Source organism: Molossus molossus, unplaced genomic scaffold, assembly GCF_014108415.1.
Source record: "Molossus molossus isolate mMolMol1 unplaced genomic scaffold, mMolMol1.p scaffold_m16_p_1, whole genome shotgun sequence".
Lineage (NCBI taxonomy): Eukaryota > Metazoa > Chordata > Mammalia > Chiroptera > Molossidae > Molossus > Molossus molossus.
The window spans coordinates 101,262,352-101,286,176 of NW_023425344.1; the positions used below are offsets into that span (position 1 = coordinate 101,262,352).

The window sequence follows — 23,825 nt, forward strand, 5'->3', positions numbered from 1 at the left end:
TATTTTAAGGAAGATTTTTGTCTATATGGACTCTTGGATTCTTTTCTTTTTTTTTAATTTGTTTTTCTTTATTGATATTAGAGGAAGAAAGAGGGAGCGAGAGAGAGAAACATTGATGAGAGAGAACATCAATTGGCTGCCTCCTGCATGCCCTCCACTGGGGATTAGGCCCACAACCTGAGCATATGCCTTGACAGAATAGAACCGGTGACCTCTTGGTGCATGGGTTGATGCTCAACCACTGAGCCATACCAGCTGGGCAACTCTTGGATTCTTATTTTTTCTTAAAATATGTTTTTATTGATATTGAGAGAGAGAGGAGGGGAGAGGTAGAAACATCGATTGGCTGCCTCTTGCACATCCCCCAGTGGGGATCAAGCCTGAAACTGGGGCATGTGCCCTGACGGGGAATCTAATCAGGATCTCTCAGTCCATGGGACGATGCTCACTCCACTGAGCCACACCAGCCAGACTTGGATTCTTTATTCTTTGGATAAAGAATTGTTATCTAATACTTAATTGGCCAGTGGGGAAGGCCCTTTAACCTGGCTCCTTTGTTTAGTTAGCATATATCCATATGATTCTTTCACCACTTCATTTTTGGGAGATTCATCTTGTCCTTCCTAGCACTGGGACCCATCATTTCTCCAGCAGCCCTCGTTCCCTGTGGTGGAAGGACGTATTTAGAAACCAAGACCTCAGTTCTAGATGTCTGTTTCTAGGTACCCCCAATGGACAGAGCTAGGAAATACATGTTGTATAACACATGTATGTAGATGTGTGTATATCTGTCTTTTTCTATTCATCTGTGTTTATTTAAAACCATGAGGTTATCATACTGATTGCTGATTTGGTCCAGCATTCTGTCTCTCCTGTTTGTGCGGCCTTCCCCGGCAGTGAGGAACCCGGCGCCCGCTCTCCACACATCCTGATTCGCTCAGCCCTGGAATACACCACAGGAGCCAGAAGGACGATAACGCACGTCTCTGAAAAACAAACCTAGTAGCCAGAGTTCGGTATTTGTTTATAGTTTTTTTGTCTTTAGTCTGAGGATAATATAGTTAAAATTCTGTGTTCAAACGTTATCTTTCTCTAATTTCAGTGTGATCATGTTATTTGAAATACAGTTAGGTAGGTGCTTTCTATTCCATGTTAAGGGTCCCTCCCATTCTTACTGATCTTGGGTTTTGGTTTTGAGTTACTGTTTTGAGCGTGAAACATTAACATAGCTCCATGAGTCAGAACTGTACAGAGGTTCTGCTCCTCTTACCCCTGTTCCCGCTCCCCATAAAAAACCAGTCTCCTTGCTTTATGGTTCTCTTTACACAAATGAGTAGATACATGTATATTATTTCTACTTCTTACAACAAAAAGTAGTATGCTATGCTCCTTTTTGTTGTTTTGTTTTGCTTCTGCACCTTGCTTTCTTCAGTTAGCAATGTATCATAGAAATGATTCCATGCTGAACCTTCATGGAAGGTCTGTAGAACCTTCCTCACTTTCTACACGGCTACCTCATATCCCATTGTGTGGACATACCATGGTTTACTTAGCCACCCAAGCATTTCAGTTTCCAATAGTTCTCAACCACAAATGTACTACAATGACTAATTTGTGGAAATGTGTTCTTGTATTGCGAGAGGCGTACCGTCAGGGCACAGTGTAAGGTAACGGTAGGTGTTGTTTTGTTAGTTAAGCTCGCTCCGCGAGGACGGCACCGCGGGCGTTCCCACCAGCAGCTGGGGAGAGCCTCCTGCCCGCTTCCCCTCAGTCTCTGAATGTGTCGTAAGATGTACATTTTTGCCAGTCTGATAATCGATGAGAAACGGGACTGCAGTGGAGTTTTAATTTGCATTTCTCCTTTCTGGGTGAAGTTGAACAGCTTCTGAAACTCTTAAGGGTCATTTTTATATCTTTAATTTTTGTGACTTGTCTTTTGCCTACTTTCTGATGGGTGTTTGGTCTCCCTGCCACCGCCTGCCTCCCCTCCCGAGTGTTAAAGATCTCTTTATATATTAAGAATATTAGTTCTTGCCCTGGCTGATTTGGCTCAGCAGTTGGAGCATCAGCCCTCAGACCAAAGGGTTGCGGGTTCAATTCCATTCAAGGGCACATACCTGGGTTGCAGGTTCAATCCCAGATCCTGGTCAGGGTCCTGCAGGAGGCAACCTGTCGATGAGTCTCTCTCTCTCCCTCCCACTCTGTCTAAAAATCAATGGAAGAATATCCTTGGGTGAGGATTAACAACAGCAAAAAAAGAACGTTAGCTTTTTATTTGTGGTGATGTTATATATGTTTCCTCCTGATATTTTCAGTTCATTTTTGACAACAAAAATGTAATGGTAGAGCTCCAATAATCTCCACTATTTTTAATAACTAAAATTACAATGCACGTATGTATCTTATGAGAATATATCTCGTAACTTAAAGGCACAAATACTTCAAAGATAGAGATGCTTGATAAACATATATTGCGATGGCCCTGCCCACGCAAACAGTACTTCCTGATCTTTTTTGAGACAAGAGAATCTCACCAGAGGTGTGGCCCTTCCCCAAAAAGATGCCCATGTGCACCCCTGGCCTGGCTGTGCACCTGCTTCAGACACAACGGACTGCCGAGCTCCAGTCTTTCATGCAACCGTTCCACCCACTTCCAGAAATATACGTGTGTCTCTCCTCTGGTGCCAAGAACAGCCACGTTCCTTTCCTGTCATCATCCCTGCTTTCTGGTTTTGCTTATTTTCCTAGTTGTGATCAGACAGATCCAGACAGTCTTTACTTTGGGTTGGGGAGTGGGGATGAGCAGTGGTCTTCACACTGTAGTGGTTGGAGTCCGAGCAGAACGGTCCCTTCGCAGCCACTAAGTAGCTCATTTCCGTGTCAGCCAGCAGATGAGAGCTGGATGCGGATGGGGCAGATCTCAGAGCGCTTCACTTACTCGGGTACATTACTCGAACTCTCTGAGCTTCCATTTTGTTGCCCTTGAGAAGCAGCATAGCAGTGTTAGTGGAGTAGATGCCTGTCCCCTTCCCCTGTTTGGGTTTTTACCGTCTTTATTTCCCGAGAGTGTGCCTGGGCCTGCTTAGCATGCTTAGCAGAGGAGCAGGAACTGGACTCAAATGGCCAATGCCAGCTAGTTTTTTTAGAGTTTTAAGAAAGACTTGGCTAAAAGTCTTATTTCTCCCCCACTGGAAAGGAAAGAAAAAAAAAAAATACAGAGGAGAACGTAGGACCAGGGAAGATCCTATGATAATGAAAGAATCTATGTATGAAGCTTGAGGCGATTACAGACATAACTGCATTCAAGAAAAAATAACTGCATTTCAGAAATAAGTAAAATCACTAAAAACCTATTTAAATGGATTACAAATGGGGAAATATATATATGGCAAAATTGTGTGTATGGATTATAGTAGGTACCTATCCCTAAAATAAGGACTAAATCAATAGAAAAATAAAGCCAACAACTGGGACAGTTCTTGAGGGCTAGAAGCCAGAATTTTACATTGGAGCCTGTTTCTTCTGCACATAAAAAAGCGCACTAGCGCCCTGGCCGGTTTGGCTCAGCGGTTAGAGCGTCGGCCTGCGGTCCTGAGAGACCCGGGTTCGGTTCCCGCTAAGGGCATGTACCTTGGTTGCAGTTTGTCACCGGCTCTGGTCATTCGTGCGGGTGGCAGCCACTCGATGTGTTCCTTTCACATCGATGTTTCTCTCTCTCTCTGTTCCTCTCTCTCCCTCCCACTCTACCTGAACAAAAAATGGAAAAATGTCCTCCAGTGAGGATAAAAAAAAAAAAAAAAAAGCGCACTAGCAGTACTGGTCTGATATAGCTGTTTTCCTTAAGTAGTGGGAAAGAGGGTTTATCCTGTGAAAAGAAGGGAGAAGGGAGGTCGTTTTCTTAGAATTTAAGAAAATGATTTGAGACTGAAATCTTTTCATTAGAAACACAAGTACAGTTGACCCTTAACACAAGTTTGAACTGTACGGGTCTACTTATATGCAAATTTTCCCCAATAAATAAGTGTATTTTCCTTGTGATTTTCTTAACACTTTTCTCTAGCTTTACTGTAAGAATATGATATATATAATATACATAATACATCTAACACGCAAAATATGTTAATCGACTGTTCATATTATTGGTAAGGCTTTGGTCCACAGCAGACTTTTAGTAATTAAGTTTTGGGGAAGTTAAAAGTTATGCCGTGGCCCTGGCCAGTTTGGCTCAGCGGTGGGAGCATCGGCCTGCGGACCAGAGAGTCCCGGGTTTGGTTCCCGCTAAGGGCACGTACAGGAAAAAAAAAGTTATGCTGTGGATTTTTGACCGCCTGGGGGTCAGCACTCATAACCCCACACAGTTGTCTCCTGATAGCAGTATTTCCTGGTTTTGCACAATCTAACCTGAGTGCCTCTTACTTGAGGGAACAGGTGTCTGACTCCTTCCACTCAGTGGTTGGCTGCCTTGTTCCTGCCTGCTGGTTGCTTATCTCAGAATTGTCTCTGTTTCAGGTCTCTGTCCTAGGATGCCCTGACCCAGTGGTGCATGAGATTGCCTATCAATACGGAAAAAATGTGGGAATAGCTTTTCAGGTTGGTCCACTTTGTAAGACTGGCCCGTTGTACAGTGGGAGGCGCGGCTGTAATGGGGTGGTGATGCTTATGACATTCCTTTTGTCCTTCACTAGCTAATAGATGATGTACTGGACTTCACCTCATGTTCTGAGCAGATGGGCAAACCAACGTCAGCTGATCTGAAGCTCGGGTTAGCCACCGGCCCTGTCTTATTTGCTTGTCAGCAGGTAAGTTTTACCAAAGTCCCTTTGACACACTGCTGGGCACCGCTACAGAACCCGTCTCCGGGCACAGCGGATGGCAAGGTTCGGATGAGCAGCAGCAGTACTGTATGTATTTAGGTCAGAGACCTCAGATCTGGATTTGATCCTGGCTCTGTGACTCAGACGTTGGGGCCAATCATTTCACCTCTGAGCTTGATGTTTCCTTATCTGGAAAACTGAGATTACAGCCTTCGTGCCAGGGTTGTTGTGAGGATTAACTGAGGTAATATTCATGGGGCTACTGTGTAAATGAAGTGCTGTATGCATTTAAGGTAGCGTTATGATTCTTCCTTGTATTTAGAGCACCGACAAGGTGGTTTCCACAGCTTGATTCTAGGGCTGGACTCGGTGTGCCTCAGAACCCCTTCGAAGGCACAGGAAGGGCCTCCAGGCCTAAGGAATTTGGGGACCGTCTCCAGTTCTAGACGTGTAATGGAACTGTCTGCTGCTCTGAGGGCCGTGGCCACTGCCTCAAAATGGCAGGAAGTCAGTGGAGTCACTGCTGGAACCACAGTTCCTCCCTCCCTCACACTGAGGGTGTCAAGAAGGAAAGCTGCCTTCCTATTCTTAGTATGGGTGAAGAGCGCCGGGAACTGTCAAGGAGACGGTGTCACAGCCTGCTCTGGATGCTTTGGTCGTGCCAAATGTCATTTGCAGTAAGTGGGACGCTGGCTGGTGTTTGGACATCCTTTTAAAAGATTTCATCGTAGTAGTATGTATTTATTATTTAGCAAAGCAGTAAGATGTTCATCGCCATGCCATGAAATTAAAAATTAGCTTTTTGGCCTGAAATTTTAGTAACTTGAAGCCTTTCAGAGATTTAAATTCTGTCTTCCATAGAACTCAATGATTCCATTTTAATATAACAGAAACCAGTGACTTGGCTTTTGATCAGTTTCTGACCAAAAAAGGAGAGATCATCTTTTTTCCGCTATGTAGAGCCATAACCAGGGCAATTCTTCTGAGGAGGCTGGTGGCCTGGGGCTGGGCCAGGTTACCACGAGCAGCACTCGTGGACAGCAGTCGCTGAGGAATGAGGGCTGTGAGATGCCGAGCACTTTGCAGAACAGGACATTTGAGGCAGAGGCGAGAAGCGAAAGGTGTGCTATAGGTAGGTCTTTTCTCCTATTTAGATAGACGAACTCAAGAATGTTAATACATGTGCCAAGTTCTGACAAAATTTTATAAAATCCCCTTGTATACATTAAAGCATGAGTGAGGAACATTTTCTTTACCATTAACCCCACACCAAAAATACAGGACTCATGAGCCATGTAAAGGTATGCCCGAGATGAGAAAGATCAATCACTGGCTCCCATCTGTAGAACTAAAAGAATTCATGTACTCCTAACCCAACCCTGGTTAGTGAGTGCGAATACAGAACTGGATGGGCTAAGTGCACCAAGATTCTGCCAGTTCGGTGAAGATTCCTTCAGCTAGGCCCTGAGGTTAACAAGACGATGAAGAAACAGGCCGTTCCCTGAAGCACCTTACAGTCTACTAAAAAGTGATTTAAAAAAAATTTTTTTTATTTACTTTTGTTTCTCCTTTTTTCCCCATTGACACCCTCCTCCCCATTCCTCCCATCTTTGTTGTCCATGTCCACTGGTTATACGTATATGAGTACTATGGTTTATCTCCCCCTCGCCCCTCTTCTGAGGATTATTAAGTCTGTACCCTACTTCCACATCTCTGGGTCTACCCTGTTCCTCAGATTGTTATATTCATTGTATTCCACAAATAAGTGAGAGCATGTGATATTTGTCTTTCTCTGCTTGGTTTGTTTTGCTTAGGATAATACTCTCCAGGTCCCTCCATGTCGTCTCAAAGGATAAGAGATCTTTCTTTCTTACAGCTGCATAGTACTCCATTGTGTATATGTACCACAGCTTAAAAAATGATCTTAATTATAAATAATTGTCGTGAACTCCACGATACTAAGTTAACAGCCAAGTACAACTTAAACCTTAAGGTGACTGAGAATAGATACTTCTTGTGGTTGTTTTACTATGAACATATTTCAAGAGGAACTAATTTGCTTTCTTCTACACAGGAGTAATGAGTAATTCTGCCTTCAGATATAGTCAGGAAGAAAATGGACCACTCCTACATACTGATTTGTCAGTAATCTACAAGAGAGTGAAAAATTCTAGTTTAAAAAGGAAAACAAGGATAAGGAACAAAGCTTACAGGGCCCCAAACCACAGTCTTGTGTGTTTCTGGGAAATCCAGCATCACGAGGCACACACTCACCCTCACCAGACAGCACTTTTCCCATCCGCCCAGCAGGCAGTGGGAGGACTTAAAGGCACAATGAAGCCTTAGAAACGGGAACACAGAATGAGACTGAGCAGGAAATGACTCTGGACAGGACCTGTTTCCTAAGCAGGCTGACTGTTCTGTCTTGTGGCACATGGGCCAAAACTAGTCAGATATGTATTTATAAATTGTTTTCAAATAAAACATCAAGTGTAGGCTCTGCTGAGGATTGCAGTGTGCTTGCTCTCCATTTAATGAAAATGCATTGTTTTCATAGTTTGCAAAGGATTCTTTCATACATTCTCTCTAAACTCACAAATCCTCTTTTGGGGTTAGGTATTATGTCCAGTCTACAAATAAGAAAGTGGTGCTCAGACCTGGCCAAAATCAAACATTTAGTAAACAGCACAGCAGGCAGTTAAACACTCCAAGTCTTCTAAGCCCACTCTCCGTTTTACTACGCAGGGTAGCATTACTGCCACTGCTGTAACGGCTGGTACCTGATGAGCTTGTCTGGTGTGCAGCAGGTCTTCCCCCGAGGAGGTAGCCGGTGCACTCTGGCACTGCAAACGTACTGACAACACTCAAAAGTCTGTGTCAGCTTTCATTGTTGGTGACTGACAAGCCAATCAGTGGAGTAGTTGTAAGGTGTTTGTACTCTTTGACCATAGGCAGGTGAGCTCTGTTTGCAGATTAGAATAATCCATGTTTGAACTTTTCCATTTGTGAACACGGAGTCTCACTGGACCAAGAGAACCGACCTTAGGAAACGACTTTTCCTTTTTAACTTAGCATGGCGAATTTGACATTTGTTGGACCCAGCAACTTGATACCAATTTCCTCTCTGGAATTCACTATTTTTGACACCTCTCTGAAGGGGTTTCCCAACAAGAGTTGGTACGGGGGGGGGGGGGGGGCTAAGAAAATTTTCGGGATTTCTAGAGAGGTCCCAGTGACAACAGTGTCCTTCCATGAGTATGTGCGTACATATTTTCTTTAAGAACAAAAACCTCACGTTAAATCTTTAAAGAGGATATGGGTCTCGGATTTTGAATCTTCAGAAACAAATGGAAGTGTTTTGTTTCTTTTCTGTGAGACATTAGTGACTTCTCAAATATCCTTTAAGAGACCTCCTTTCTTCTTCTGATTCTCTTATTTGCTAAGTCTCTAGACCTAAATGTCAGACTGGAGCTGTCCTTCCAGCTGCCATCACTGTCACCAGCCCCTGCGCCAGCTGCACAGGCTTCTGCTGTTGTGACTGCGTGGTGCTTTAAAGAGGTACCTGTTTTGTTGAAGCTCACTCCAGCTTATTGATTGATCCTTTGTAGTTTAGTTTATGGTATAGTTTAGATTTCAGAGACAGAATCTGATTAATCCGCAGCTGGTTTTCCTTCTCTAAAAACAGAGATGGAGCCAATAAAATGTGACTTATTTCTCACTAAATCTGCAGGCAGGCAGCTGTTCTTCCTGTTGTTTCTCATTGCTTCTCCACATACACATGAAGGGGACAGGAGCCTGGGGGAAGAGTTTGATATTTGCATAGTAAAACTGCTCACAGTACATGTTTCAAAGGAAGGATGTATTCACACTCAATGCACATATTTTTTTCAAATTTTGCTTTCTCAATGCTTTTTATAATAAAAGGAATAAACAAAACTTTCCAATCAGCACATTTTTACCACACTTGTTGATAGTGCAGAAAAAGCTCATAACCATAAACAAGGAGATTTTACCAGATGCCCAGGATAATATCACATCAGCTGTGAGGATATAACCGAGAAATTCAGTTTTAGAATGTGTTAAGACAAGTATCTTTCAACAACTTAAATTTTGTGGTTAAATTTTTAACCACTAAAATTGATTGATTTTAGCTTTCCTGATTTGTTTCCTGTAAAAAAATTATTTTACTCTTAAAGACCAATAGCTAAAGCAAATTACTGGTTTTCATTTGGAAACTAACCAGTTGCTATCTCTAAATACTATGAGCACGTTAGCGGCCTCTACATGTTTAGAACTTTGTTCTGACACATACTTTGCCCTGAAAGGAACATTCTTACGCCCTCATCTGCCATCATCTGGTTGAGGTTTTTCTGTGTGTCCCATTTATCTTCTAGGATTATTAATACTGTGGTGGTGGTTTCAGGATAACAATTTATTTCACCCTCAGGCTCACTGCCAGGGAAAAACTGGCAACTGCTGTAAGTGCTGACGTGTCCAAACAGCATCTTACTTCTTACTTCATGGAACCATAAGCTGTTAGGAGCTACTGGATTTCAAATCACGTAGTTGAGCTCCTTCATGACACAGATGGGGTGGCTAGGACCCAAGGGATTAAGGGACTCACTTAGCTGTGGCAGCACCAACACTGGAGCTTGGATCTAGAAAATGTGTCCTGGCTTCCTAGTTCTGTTAAATGGTGACTATTCTCCTAAATCATTGCTACGTATCATAGAAGATAGTTTTTATCTTCAATGCCTTTTGTACCTGTTTTCTTTTTACCTCTTATTGCCATCAGCTTAGCACTGGTCTTTATAATTTACCGCAGCACTCTGACTGCTATTTCTACCTCTCCTCTAATTCAATTGTTTTCAACCTTGGCTACACAATAATAACACCTGGAAAGTTTAAAATCCTGATGCCAGGGCCAGACCCAAGCCAAAATAATCAGTCTTTAGAAGCAGACCCAGGCAACTGGATTATAAACCTCCCCACATGATTCTGGCGTGCAGTCAGCCTTGAGTGCCGCTGAGACAGAGCTCTGTTCTAAACCCCTGCTCAGAAATCTCAATAGCTTTTAAGTGTCCCTAGATTTAGTTAGTACTAAAAGTAGAATACCTGATTCCCACCCTCTTCCTAGCCCAGTGTTCTCATAATGTTGGCAGGCACTAGCAGAACTTGTGAGCAATGCTCAGGCCCACCCCCACTGAACTAAAAACTTGGGGGAGAGGCCCAACAGGCCTCTGGCGATTCTACTGGAATTTCAAGAACCATAAAAGAAATCAGGAGATTTTAGAGATGTCGTTTGTTCCTTCTCTTTCCTACTCAGCTTTGGACCGAGGACAGAATAGAACATGAGGATGAACACTGCACCAGCCCAGGCCTTGGGCATGGAAAATGGATCTTTCTTAGCTCTGCTACTTTAATTGCTACAATTATTGCTCCCCTACATCAACAGATCACTCTTTTGTTTTTTCCTATTGTTACAAACTAGTATTAGGACATTTGATATTTTCTTTCTTTATGGTTAGTTCCCAGAAATGAATGCTATGATAATGAGACGGTTCAGTTTGCCAGGAGATGTGGACAGAGCTCGACAATACGTACTACAGGTAAGATTATTTTAAAAGAAAAAAGGCAACCGCAGATAACTGAGAGGGAAAGTCTTGTGTAATTCATTTTTCTTCCAGAATTCTTTCTACTGATTCTAATTTAATTGGTCTCGGGTAAGGATAAGACAGTAATTTTTTTAAAGCTACCCAAGTGATTCTAACATGCAGTCAGGGTTGGGACCCATTGGTTTCTTGTTTTTTTTTTAATCCTCACCTGAGGATGGATGGATGGATGGACACATACGTGTGTGTGTGTGTGTGTGTGTGTGTGTGTGTGTTTTTCTATTTATCTTCAGATAGCGTGGGAGGGAGACAGAGAGGAACATCAACATGAGAGGGGCACATTATCTGGTTGCCTCTCACACAACCCCAACCAGGGCCGGGGATGAACCACAGCCAATGGACACGCCCTTGACCAGAATGGAACCTGTGACTCATTGTTCCGTAGGCCGATGCTCTAACCACTGAGCATAACCAGCCAGGGCAGGACCCATTGGTTTGAAACCAGTCTACCTACATCTGTCAGTAGCACAAATTTCTCCCAGTCACCAGACTTGCCTCCAACCTAGTCTAGGCCCTCACCCTTGCCACACAGGTAGACTATTAAGCAGTCTACTCAAAATTGGCCTTTTCCTAGTCCATCCTATATGACTGCCACAAAGGCGTAACTAAAGAAATGTTAACTTAAAAAATTAAACCAACATAGGCAAACTAAACTGTTTAACCTTTGGAGCTTTAAGTTTATTTCAAATATATTGTCATATATCCTCAGTGCTTTTCTGTTGAAGCTAGGTCTTTCTGTATATTTGTTTTGATGACTATCTTTTGAGAATCAACTGTTTCTAAGACCCAAATCTAAAGTCACTTGGAACTAATAAATCTAGTTATTGAGATCAAGCAAGCATATAATTTTTAGTAAACAAATATGGTCTGAGATCTCCAGTTTGTCAAATGCTTGAAAGAATTGCAAATAACTGCCTTTTAGATTTTTTTGTAAATCCTCGCCCGAGGATATTTTTCCATTTATCTTCAGATAGGGAGGGAGGGAGGGAGGGAGGGAGGGGGAGGGGAGAGGGAGGGGGAGGGGAGAGAGAGAGAGAGAGAGAGAGAGAGGCGAGAGAGACACATCAACTGGGCGCCTCCCACACGACTCTGACCAGGGCTGGGGACCTAACTGGAACTGAGGTAATGCCCCTGACCAGAATCAAACCCAAGTCTCTTTGGTCTGCAGGCCGACACTCTAACCACTGAGCCAAACTGGCGAGGGCACCTTTTAGATTTTTTAAATTTCAAAAAAGCAAATCCCCTCCAAAGGCTGTATTTCTCTTTTAACTCTCTATACTGTTAAGCATCATAATTTGCTATGGGTTACCACCTTTTTTGGAGGGTAGTTTGGAAGTCCCAGTAAAAATTCAATTTGAGAGGGGCTGTAGCTGATAAAGAAGTTGCTATGCCTGGGAGAGGAGTTCTGGCTTCGGAAATAACAGTATTACTGAAGGGCGAAGGCAGAAGTGGGACTGAAGCTCTTATGCAAGACACTCAAGTTTCAGCAAGCCTAGGCATAAATGTACTTAGGAAAAACTCCACAGAATGGTCTCTAAACAAATTCTCCAATTCTAGCTCCCTTTCCACCCAGAGCTCCTAATCACTATTCCCTCATTAAGTATGAATGGACAACTAAGATTTCTTTAGTAGGATTACTAAATAGCTGATTCAAGTGTGCTGAATGAAAGAGACTAAGATAAACAAAGTGAAAAAGCATAATTATAGGATTCAAAAATAACAGAACTCATAAAACATGAACAGGATATTATCTTTAAACAATGAAAAAGAATGAGCTCTTAGAAATTTTAAATGACTGGAAACTAACTCCTAACAATTGGAACACAGAATTGAGGAAATCTTCGAAAATGTAAATAGCAAGGGAAGAAAAGGCGAAAAGCTCCTAAGATTCATCAATACAATCATGTAACAAATAGTAGCAGGCAGTGAACAAGGCCTTCCAAATGATGAGGAAACATTTTAAACCTACAATTCTATATCCAGTCCAGTAACTCTGAAGGCAAAAGTCATCACACATAAGGAATAAAAAGTTGGCTTCCAATACGCATTTTCTGAGTAAGTTGTTTGTGGATGTATTTCAACAAAAGTCTGAAAATACCAAGAAAGGAAGGTGCAGGTACTAAAACCAGTGGAATGAATCCAAGAGTTTAATAAAAAGTCATGCTGTGATGGCAGTTGTACAAGAGCTATAAAAAAAAAGTATAAGTAACAAATAGAATGATTAAGGATTTAGAAATATTAGGAATCAGGAGCTTCTTTCCCAGAGAGGAAGAAAAGGAGGCAACTACAGAAGTGGGCTCTGTAGTATAGGAAGACACAGCCAACTACAATATGTCATTTTGTGTCACTGGTATAGTACAGAAAATCAGAGGCCTTTCAACGTGTTAGGAATATTCTACTCTCAATGATAGAGGCATCATGAATTTGGAACCATGGAGAAGGAAATAAAATTGTTGATTTGAACATACTATGACCATTTTTACATTGTGGAAATAAATTTTATCAGTGTTCAGCTTTTAGAAAGAACCAACATAAAAACATGGTTAGTTACAGAATAGAATGCAAACCTGTCTATAGTGTTAAGGTATAGTTAAAAATGGAAGAATAGGAGCTCTGGTTTCCTCATCTACACAAGATAAAGTCAGACTATGTGGTGGCAAAAGTAATCAATAGAAGAACTAAAGGCAACAATACAGGGTGGAGCAAAAGTAGGTTTATAGTTGTTTGTATGGAAAATACAATAATAAGTAATGCAAAAATAAACCTACTTTTGTCCCATCCTGTATAATCAAATTTGGATCCTAGGATGGGTTGGCTGTATCCTCAGCAGAAAGGCAATGGATAATAACTGAAGTTGATAATTAAGAAACAAAAAACCAATGGATAAAAAACTGGTGCCTTTGGAAAATGAGAACTATTGATTTTCATCATCAGCTCTTCAACTTTCACTTTAGATTTTTTTCATTTTAAAATGTACTATGTATTTTATGTATGTAGGACTTTCAAAAAACTCTAGTACTTAAAATTAAAAATAGGTGGCTACTTGATATTAAGGAGTTAGTTGCTTTACATGCAAATGCTAATAGAGTGAAAATATGCTTTAATTGGAGAAAAGGGCCTAAAAGAAGTAGGCAGAGGAAGCCAGCACTATGAGTTGAAGAGAGAACATAAGAAGCATAGTTTGGCTGTTAACTAATATAATCTCAAAAATATGTTTTAATTCATTATACGTAATGAATTTAAGAGATGATCCAGTAGGTAACATGCATCTGTTTGTTTTTTCTGTATCACACAGAGTGATGGTGTGCAACAAACAACCTACCTCGCCCAGCAGTACTGCCATGAAGCAGTGAGAGAGATCAGTAAACTTCGACCATCCCCAGAAAGAGATGCCCTCATACAACTCTCAGAAACTGTACTCACAAGAGATAAATGACAAGTCTTTCTGTTATTTCTGGCAGCTATTTTACCAGACTGTGCCTAAAGAATTTTGTGGAATATACTTTGCTTCACGTGCAGATAACCAAAAATCATTTTAAAAAATCATTTCAACCTTAATGATGGGCAATTCTTTTTTATTGGCAAAGTTTTTCAGAAAAGTTTTAAAATAATTAGATCATCTGGAACTGTCATTCTTGTCCTATAAATTCTAATCGAGGTATCTTGATGGTTATATGTGGTATTGTTTACACTGTTAATATTCACATGTAAAGCCATTACACAAATAAATAATCAATGTTAAAATTCAAATGGTTTATCTTGTTTCACCACAGGAGTAAATGTCAGAGAACTGAGAAGTCTACATTTCAATCAGCATTAGATTTTAACAGTATCCAAAATTTCGTATAGGAGAATGGTTCATTATAAAAGACTGTACATAAAATTTAGACGAGTTATATACAAAATTAAGACACATTCCACTTGAAAAAATGAAATGAAAAGGTATCTAGGTGATCACTAGTGATAAAATCATGTTTAAAATTAACAAGGCAAAATGCATATGCAACAGTCATATTGATTTGGTAGCAATGGTCTTTAATTCTCAGAAATAAATGTTTCGCACTAGTCTTACCATTTACTATGCTGTTAGAAGTCTGTAACACCCAGTACATAACTGCAATAAGAAATCCAGACAATTCCTCAATACACAGAAACCCACACTTGAGTGCTTTATTTTATATCCTAGACAATATAGAATTATACACAACAGAAAACATCTCTCTAAACCTCCCTTAATTAAGAGGAGACACACAAAGTGCATGTGTTGCATTTCAATTATGTCAAAAGACAATACAAATCTGTTGGTCAGGTATATCCCTGTTCACTGATTAATATATGACCCACCTTTTCCCCAATTATTTAAAAAATCATTTTGTGTTGCTAGTGCCAGGTAATGGACTAAATAGTGCCTATCCAAAAATCAATTGCATCCACTTCTATAAAACAGTATGTAAAAGATACTTATGATTTCCTTTCATTGAACAGTCCACTGGAAAACTGAAGGACTGGTAACAGCAATCCTTAAGAATTTTACCTTCAGAATGCATATACTTTTACACATTTTCTTAGCTCTGAAAAAGTTACTTTAGAAAAGCAATTAGGTAGATTGACTTGTAAGTAACTTCTTCAGATTTTAAACCTGCAAAAATCAGTCACATTTGATATTGGGACAGGTTGAGATAAAGCTAAAATTTTTTCCCAAGTTAATATACTGAGAAAATAGAACCATAATTCTGCAATAAATCAGTATCTTTTATTTACTTTTTAAAAAACAAATCAGTGAAGAAAAGGATAAAGACCTTTGGTTCACTTATGTATTTGCGAATGGAAAAAATTTATAATGCAAATTCACTCATTAAAAAACTTAAGTACAAATTACAGCATTACAGATACCCCTTTCTTTGTTTTGTTTTGTTTCACAAGGAAACCTTAGAGACTCGATTCATTTCAAGAGACCTAAGTACGAGTACTCCAAGAAAATATTACACAAATTGGAAGCATCTTGGATTTTTTTAAGTATATTTCAATACATAAATTTGTATGCATGCTTTAAACAATAGTTATATTTAAAGAATGAGAGAGTCTAAACAAAAGATATGACGACCAGCACCAGCATTTAAGTTTCCGATTTTAATATTAGTCTGACATAGCATTAGTAACCATGCTGCACTGAAACATGTAATGGTACAATCTGAATCATGATTTGTTAAATATACCCCACACCCCCAGAATATTTAAGCTGGTCATAAAGTTAACATTGTGTAAGTAATTATATAAGCATAATCAGTTATGGACAGCCTCTTGTATAAATTGCTGTTTAGCAATACACACACTGTCTCAAAAATTTATGCTTACAAGGTAGACATTCAATTATATCAATAAAACAGCATGTCCTGAAAATATGGGCACATTTTAAGACAATTTTGTTAACCATTAATAGTCCCACAGTATGACTGAGTAATAATAAGAACCTACTTTAAAAGCAGAAAAATTTAATCAGTATAGTGCATGATTGATTCAACATAGTTCCCAGGGAACAGACCAGTCACTCGATTGCAGACTCCTTCATACCAGCCATCATCATTCTTCTTTATTACATAAATGATTGCACCCTCCATAAATGATAGCTCATCATCCTTGTCTTTTGTATAATCATATATTGCCACAACTATGGAGAAAAGAGTTGAAATAACAAGTGAGTGCACCATATCCAAAATTTAATTGACTTAAAATATAATATCAATTAAAGCTATAGTATAATAAAACTATTTTTAGAAATATTCTTAATTCTTACATCTATAAATATAGGAAGACCAGTGGCCAACTAGGTACCTAAATCAACAGCTTGATCTTACGGCCAAACTGACAATCTGATTAGACTAGAAAAATCAATAGTTTCTACCAATCTATTTAGGGAATGTCTCTGAATTTCAGGGTTTATTAGATATCTACAAAGTGACAACTGTATGTAAAACACCATTTTTCAAAATAACTATTGGGCAAAGCTGCATAGCCAATCAGTAAACCAGCTATCTAATTTGAAAATACACATACCTGGAGGTAAATCTCATCTACTCATCTAAGGAAAATATTCATGTAATTTATGGGGCTATACTTAGACTATTTTACAGAGTATTTATACACTTTAAAGGTCAACAGGGGGGAAACTGAGTAAAGACCCATTAATTAAGACTTAAAGAACTATTTGTAATTTGGTAGTATCTGTGATCATTTTGAGTTCAAAATATTCACTTTCTTTGCACAGTGTCATAGAAAGAAAAGGCCTAAAAAAATTTTTACTAGTTTTCTAAACTACTAGAGTTCATAGATTTAATTATTCCTTCATTCTGCCTTGATAGCATAATAACTCTGAAATTATATGTAATCTTCTAGTAAATATGAAACAGTACATGACAAATTTTTTTCATTGATTTGCCTCGTGTAGTTTTTCTTAAAATAGAGTTCCTAAGACATTTAAGATGTTCTGGAACTCACTTTTCCCCTAAAAAAGATGGCAACTCCCCATAACTATTCTGAAATGGGGAATTACAAGAAAGACACCTGAAGTACTAATCCACAGCATCATTTGCTAAATTAAAATACGCAATCTTTTTTTCCCTTTACAAAACACTGTTATTAAGTAAACTCAACAGGTCCACTCCTCTCCATTTTATTATTTTTTTAAATTAATTAATTTATTTCTTTAATCCTCACCCGAGAACATTTTTCCATTTTTTGTTCAGATAGAGTGGGAGGAGAAAGAGAGAGAAATATCGACGTGAAAGGGACACATCGAGTGGCTGCCTCCCGCATGACCCAACCAGGGCCGGGGACAAACAGCAACTGAGGTAACGTGCCCTTAGTGGGAACCAAACCCAGGTATCTCTGGATCACAGGCCGATGCTCAAACCGCTGAGCCAAACTGGCCAGGGCCACTCCTCTCCATTTTAATCCTGCAGCAGAATCATAGTATTGTGATTACAAGCTTACTGACATAAAGTTGTCTTTTAAAACCCCAAAACAGCCCTGGCTGGTTTGGCTCAGCGGTTAGAGCATTAGCCTGAGGACAAGGACTGAAGGGTCTCCGGTTCAATTCCTGGTCAAGGGCATATACCTGGGTTGCAGGTTCGATCTCCATCCCCAGTGTGGGTCATGCAGGAGGCAACCAATCAATGTGTTTCTCTTTCTCTCTCTCTCCCTCCCTCCCTTCCTCCCTCCCACTGTATCTAAAAATAAAAAATAAACCCCTAAACATAAAGAATAAATAATATTAAATTATCCTGGTATTATTTTTGTCTAAAAAGCCATACAAGAAAACTGACTGATAGCTAGATATAGCAAAGAAAATAAGGTAATAAAGTCAACTATTAATTATTAACCTTTCAATATTTATTTTTATGATTTACCTTTGAAAACATTAATTTCTTTGTATTCAGACTTATAATGGATTAGATTTTGAGTGCTACAGACTTTTAAACTAATCATGACAAAGGCCTGACACCCTCAAAGTCATTCAGCAGAATAAAAGTGTTGTTTCCTCTTGTTCTTAGCTCCACTTATACATGGAGCTGGTAAAAGTACTGAGCTCAATTAATAATGTTTTGATTTTTCAAGTCCCCTCTGTAAATGAAACCTAGTTGCACCCAATCTCCCCTCCCCCAATGCACATTCTCTCACATAATAACTCTTACTGCTGAGTATTTAACCATTAACAATTCCATGTCCATTCTGCTCTCCAGGATCCTAATACACAGATATATAATCCTACTAAATATCAACTTTTTGATTTAGAATAGTGGTCAACAAACAACTGCCCATGGCCAAATCCAAGTCACTGCCTTTTTGTAAATAAAGTTTTATTAGAACACAACCACATCCACTCACTTGTATATGGTCTATGGCTGCTTTTATGCTATAACAGAGGGGTTCAGTAGTTGTAAAAAGAGACTATGTGCTGGCAAAGTTTTAAATATTTCATTTTGCAATATATACAAATATTGAATCACTACATTGTATACCTGAAACCAATATAATGTTATGTCAATTATACCTCAAAATTTTAAAAAGTTAAAAAAATGTATCTAGTCTATTACAAAAAATATCTGATGGCCCCAGTTTAAGACTCAGCATTTCAACTTGTGAAGATATTTTTTTTAATCCTTCTGGGTTACCAATTGTATTCACCATTCTATCATTCCAATTTTTTCAACTTACATAAATATAATATTCCCAACTTCATAGATAATTACAGTTAAATTTACTTTTCCAAGCCAGAAAGTATGACTACTCAAGTTTATCACCCTCATAACCACAACACATCTCTATTTGAAAGTACATGAAAATGTAAAGTAGAATATTCAAGACTTCCTAAACAATATGCAGAATATTTACTTTTAAAAAATATAAAAAAGGAAAACAGCAAATTTACTTTTATTCATGTATTTAAAACTTGGGCAGGAGAGAAAAGGAATAGGTCTCAAGATCTACAGCTACTTGTTTAAGGTCAGTTACTTCATTCAATACAGCCAATCTTAGTAAGAAAATATATTTCAAATGCAATCAAATCTGATCAACTAAATTACAAGCATTTTTTCCTAACTACACAAATACATATTTTTATTTAAAATATGTTTTTATTGCCCTGGCCAGTTTGGCTCAGCAGTTAGAGCATCGAGCTGCGGTCCAGAGAGACCTGGGTTCGGTTCCCGCTAAGGGCGCATACCTCAGTTGCAGTTTGTCTCCGGCCCTGGTTGGGTTGTGTGGGTGGCAGCCACTCAATGTGTCCCTTTCACATTGATGTTTCTCTCCCTCTCCCTCTCTCTCTTCCTCTTTCTCCCTCCCACTCTATCTGAACAAAAAATGGGAAAATGTCCTCAGGTGAGGAAATAAATAAATAAATAAATAAATAAATAAATAAATAAATGTATGTTTTTAATGATTTTTAGAAAGAGAGGAAGAAAAAGAAATATCGATTGCCTGCCTCCTGCACGCCCCCTACTGGGGATTGAGCCTGAAACCCAGGCATGTGCCCTGACCAGAATTGAACTGAGACCTCTCAGTCCATGGAACGATGCTCAATCCACTGAGCCACACCAGCCGGGCCAAATACAGATTTTTAAATAGCACATGACTGGATGAATAAAAGCAAACTCTCTAAAAACAAAATTTTTTTCTTTCCTACCCACTGTTTCTTGGACAATTAAAATAATTGTCAGGTAAGCTAGGTAAATTTGGATGTTGGAGTTACACATAATTTCATAAAATAAAATTCTAGTGAATATCTTCTTTTTCTTAAGATCAACAAACTGAAAACCTTAGTTGATAATCCCAATCAATTTAAAAATATTTAGATATGAAAGGTTTCTATTTTTACTGTAAGTGCTCAGAAATTTTGTTTTAAATCTCTACTAATTATATAATTAGTAAATCATTTCCTTTATTTGTCTTTGCTTCATCTATAAAATGAGGACAGGTAAGTTAATCTCTAGCTAGAAGCATTATGTCATATGAAAAGGCAGTTAACATTATAATATACTTTTTTTTTTTATCCTCACCCGAGAACATTTTTTCCATTTTTTTGTTCAGGTAGAGTGGGAGGAAGAGAGAGAGAGAAACACATCGATGTGAAAGGGACACATCGAGTGGCTGCTACCTGCACGACCAACCAGGGCCAGGAACAAACTGCAACCGAGGTACGTGCCCTTAGCGGGAACCGAACCCAGGTCTCTCGGGACCGCAGGCCGATGCTCTAACCGCTGAGCCAAACCGGCCAGGGCTATAATATACTTTTATTTTAAAATATAAAGACCTTTCTCTTTATATTGGGAATGTATAGGAAACAAGGTTTAACTAAATCATCTTGACTGGTAAAGTTATTCAAAAGGTTGAGAAACACAGGATTAGATGTTCTTTATAGCTCTAAATTCTATAATCATATTATTTTCCTTACTCCAATTTAATAATGATTGTACCTTACCTTTCTCAATATAATTCTTGGGGGCCCAAGCAGGATCCCCATCTGCATATGGATCATTATACTGAACTACTGCAGCCTCCTCATCTTCATAATCCACTGGAGGTGGTGGCGGCGGAGGTGGAGAATCATCAAACATGGGAATGTCATCTGGTGGAGGTGGTGGTGGTGGAGTTGGACTATCAGCAACTGAAAAAATTCAGATAATTAGTTTGAATAAAAAAATGAGACTAAATGGAAATTCATAAATTAAAAGATTTAAGAAAGCTCTAATTTATATACAGCATGCACTATAATAAAACATGCAATGATTAGAAATAAAAGCTTGGTGTGTTAAAGCTTCCACTACTCTTAATAATTTTGCTATAATAAAATTAGCCAAAAATAAAGGTATTAGGAAGTACTACAAAGTAATGAATGCAGGTGGTTAGGAATCAGTATTTCTTTTTATAAGGATTACAGGAGTAAAGAAGTTTCCTTATTCCAAGTCTCAGGTCAGAACAAATGTCACTCTAGTTAGCCTAGTTCCTTAAATAAGCCTTATGTCACTTTTGTCAGTTGAACCACAGTATGAAACGTTATGAATAATATTAGATTAATGGTTTTATAACCTTTCATTGTGCATATTCATGTCCCTGATTTTAGCTTTAATATCTTTAGTCTCCAGTGGGTGGATATTTATTTTTGTTTTAATGAAGAAAAAAAGAAAAGTTGGTGGTATTAGGTCTGCTTCTATATATAAGTTTTCTGCCCTGTAATGTAAATTTAACAAGATAAGAGAACATTGAATTAAAAATTAATTAATTCCAAACTAGTAGAAAATCTCTTTGAATATTTTTTTAAAATGCTTATATTTATGATCAACTTTTCAATGTAAGAAAGCAAGCTAAGATTTTTGCATTACTGCTAGTAAAACATAAGCATGGGATGAGGGAAGGGCCAGATCCTAAAGATCCATTCTAGGAATACATCCACAACAAAGACTTTCAAAATAAAGAACTGTGGTAATAAGGTAACTAAAACAACAAATACACAGAAAGTAACTTATATCATACAAAACAATAAAAACAACTCAAACCTCCAATTCTAGATGGTTGTGGTATGTGTGTGTGATTTAAATAATCAAAAGTATAAATGGGAAAATGTGGAAGCTAGAACTGTGTTCACTGAACTATTACGACACCAGGTAACAAATGCTCCCAACGTTAAGAAATTCAAAGCTAGAACACAGCTAATTCTTAACTTAAATTTCTTATCCATACATTTCGTCAAAAGTTAAAGACATATGAAAATGTTTTGATATAAATTAATACAAGAATTATATAACAACTGCAGGGAAGAAATTCAGAATACCAATATACTAACTCAAATGCCAATTTCTAAGGCTATTTTTATATAATCCAAAAAAGCAGTCATAATCTATCTGTAATACAGGTTTTAAAGTTTAATCCGCCCTATTTGGAATAATGTGCTGAGAATATAACCAAAGAATCAAGATTTAAAACATTTGCAGATTAATAGCCCTATTTCAATTTCAATTCTGTGAATTTCTATTTTATCCTGGTGAAGAATAAAAAAGGCTATTAGAAAACAAATCTTGTGTGATAATGCTCATTCTGATAGGTTTACAATTTATTTTTCCATCAAATGCTTGGATCTATTTTATTTTTGCCCATAAATAACCCTTAATGCTTTCTACTGTTATTGAAAGGAGTATAAAATGGGCATGAAACCATCCTGACATCAAAGAGTTATAGCTCATACCCTTTATTTGGCTTAATGTATATAGTTTGCCTATATCCCTAAATTACATTTCCTCTTGATTTATACATAACTTACTAGTTGAATGTTTTCATTCAGTTGTCTTTATGCCTAACCACTGTGAAGCTACATTGGCTTATCTTCAAACTATATACACAGGGGCAGGAGTTTGATCAATCTAATTCTCTATGTGTAATATTTTATCTAGCACCCTTTGTTAGTTAAAAAATGCTTTCTAATGTTAAACCTAACACACTGATAACTTTTTTCAAGGCTCATGTCTCAAACTGAAATACATTAGTAGGTTAACTGCTACATGCATTTGTTATCACCAACTTCGATTTGGCAGAACTCAATATTTAAGAAACTAAATATTTAAGAGAAGAATACAAAAAAATTGTACTTCATAAAACATTTAAGATACTGATGATACACAGCTTCTCACCAATCTTCCTAATATGCTTTCAGAAAAAATAAGGTCAAATAAAGTTGGGCTTTCTGCAGCACAAGGGGAGTGACTGACTGACTCAAGTTCATCTGTTTGGTGAAAAGAACAAAACTAGTACCATAGGCCTTGTTAGCAAAGGCCAGGCACACTTAGAATGATGTACATTAATTCTGAATTTCTATTTAAAGTTACCTAAGAGCTAGTCAATGTGCTTTGAACCCACTAAATGGATGTTCATTGTGGTTATTTTTAAATAGTTTCTAAAAATTCTTGGCTGTAAGGCAGTTCAAAAAGTTTAACTGGTTTAGTTTTTAAAACTCTTACAGCACTAAAACCCAGCAATTTACCTTTATTCACTTATTTTTAAAAATAAAATTCACTTATTTATATGTTTAAACAGAGTTTTAAAACAAATTTCAAAATTGGTTTACACTCAGAAATTTCAATATTTTGAAACTGCAATGTTTTAAGTCATATATTTCTTACTGGTAGGGACTTTGTCTTAGACTATTTGTATTCTTCCCAACAACTAACACATAACACTATATTAACAAATATTTGACTGGAGGAAAGGAGGAAACAGGTAGAATAACACAAAAGGGTCAGCAAAAGCTGAACAATGGAATTTGCCACAATGTATTCTCCTGGAAGATTGGTTGATCAAGTGGGTTACACATCTGTTTAAATCACTCTGAGATTTATTTGGATGGTGATGGTCCCAAATTAATTCTGGACCACCTTACTATCTTAATCTCAACTGCATAATAAAAAGTGTGACAGTGGTATTCTTCCTTTTGCCAAATAGCATTCACTATGATCATATAACTATGATCTTACATCTTCCAGAACCTTAGTAATCAGGTAGCAATATAAACTCTCTATCCTAATTAAATCCACGTATTTTTAAAAATTTCCAGTCCTGGCCAGTTTGGCTTAGCGGTTAGAGTATCAGCCTGCAGACCCAAGAGTCCCTGGTTCAATTCCCAGTCAAGGGCACGTACCTCGGTTGTGGGTTTGATCTCTGGCCCGAGTTGAGGGAGGAAATCAACTGATGTGTCTCTCTCATATTGATGTTTCTCTCTCCTCCTCCCTCCCTCACTCTATCTGAAAAAGTCAATTAAAAAAAAAAAAATCCTCAGGTGAGGTTTAAAAAAAAA

The 23,825-nt window shown here is 38.3% G+C and overlaps 2 protein-coding genes across 10 annotated transcripts in view; one reads left to right on the forward strand and one right to left on the reverse strand.

Moving 5' to 3' along the window:
* PDSS1 (decaprenyl diphosphate synthase subunit 1) overlaps nucleotides 1-14,561 on the forward strand; it is a 39,622-nt gene extending 25,061 nt beyond the window's left edge. Inside the window, exons 6-10 of one of the 2 annotated variants that reach the window (XM_036257604.1) lie at nucleotides 4,510-4,590; nucleotides 4,686-4,799; nucleotides 8,259-8,372; nucleotides 10,343-10,423; nucleotides 13,782-14,122. In XM_036257604.1, the coding sequence (XP_036113497.1) occupies nucleotides 4,510-4,590; nucleotides 4,686-4,799; nucleotides 8,259-8,372; nucleotides 10,343-10,423; nucleotides 13,782-13,922 (531 nt within the window). In that variant the 3' untranslated portion in view covers nucleotides 13,923-14,122. Of the gene's footprint in view, nucleotides 1-4,509; nucleotides 4,591-4,685; nucleotides 4,800-8,258; nucleotides 8,373-10,342; nucleotides 10,424-13,781 lie in introns of both variants that reach the window. The other variant, XM_036257603.1, reaches the window with a different exon arrangement.
* The window catches only part of ABI1 (abl interactor 1), a 134,498-nt gene continuing 125,177 nt past the window's right edge, over nucleotides 14,505-23,825 (reverse strand). For all 8 annotated transcript variants that reach the window (XM_036257597.1, XM_036257600.1, XM_036257598.1 and 5 more), the window contains 2 exons: nucleotides 20,463-20,648; nucleotides 14,505-16,154 (listed from right to left, as the gene is read on the reverse strand). In XM_036257597.1, the coding sequence (XP_036113490.1) occupies nucleotides 15,979-16,154; nucleotides 20,463-20,648 (362 nt within the window). In that variant the 3' untranslated portion in view covers nucleotides 14,505-15,978. The remainder of the gene's footprint in view (nucleotides 16,155-20,462; nucleotides 20,649-23,825) is intronic.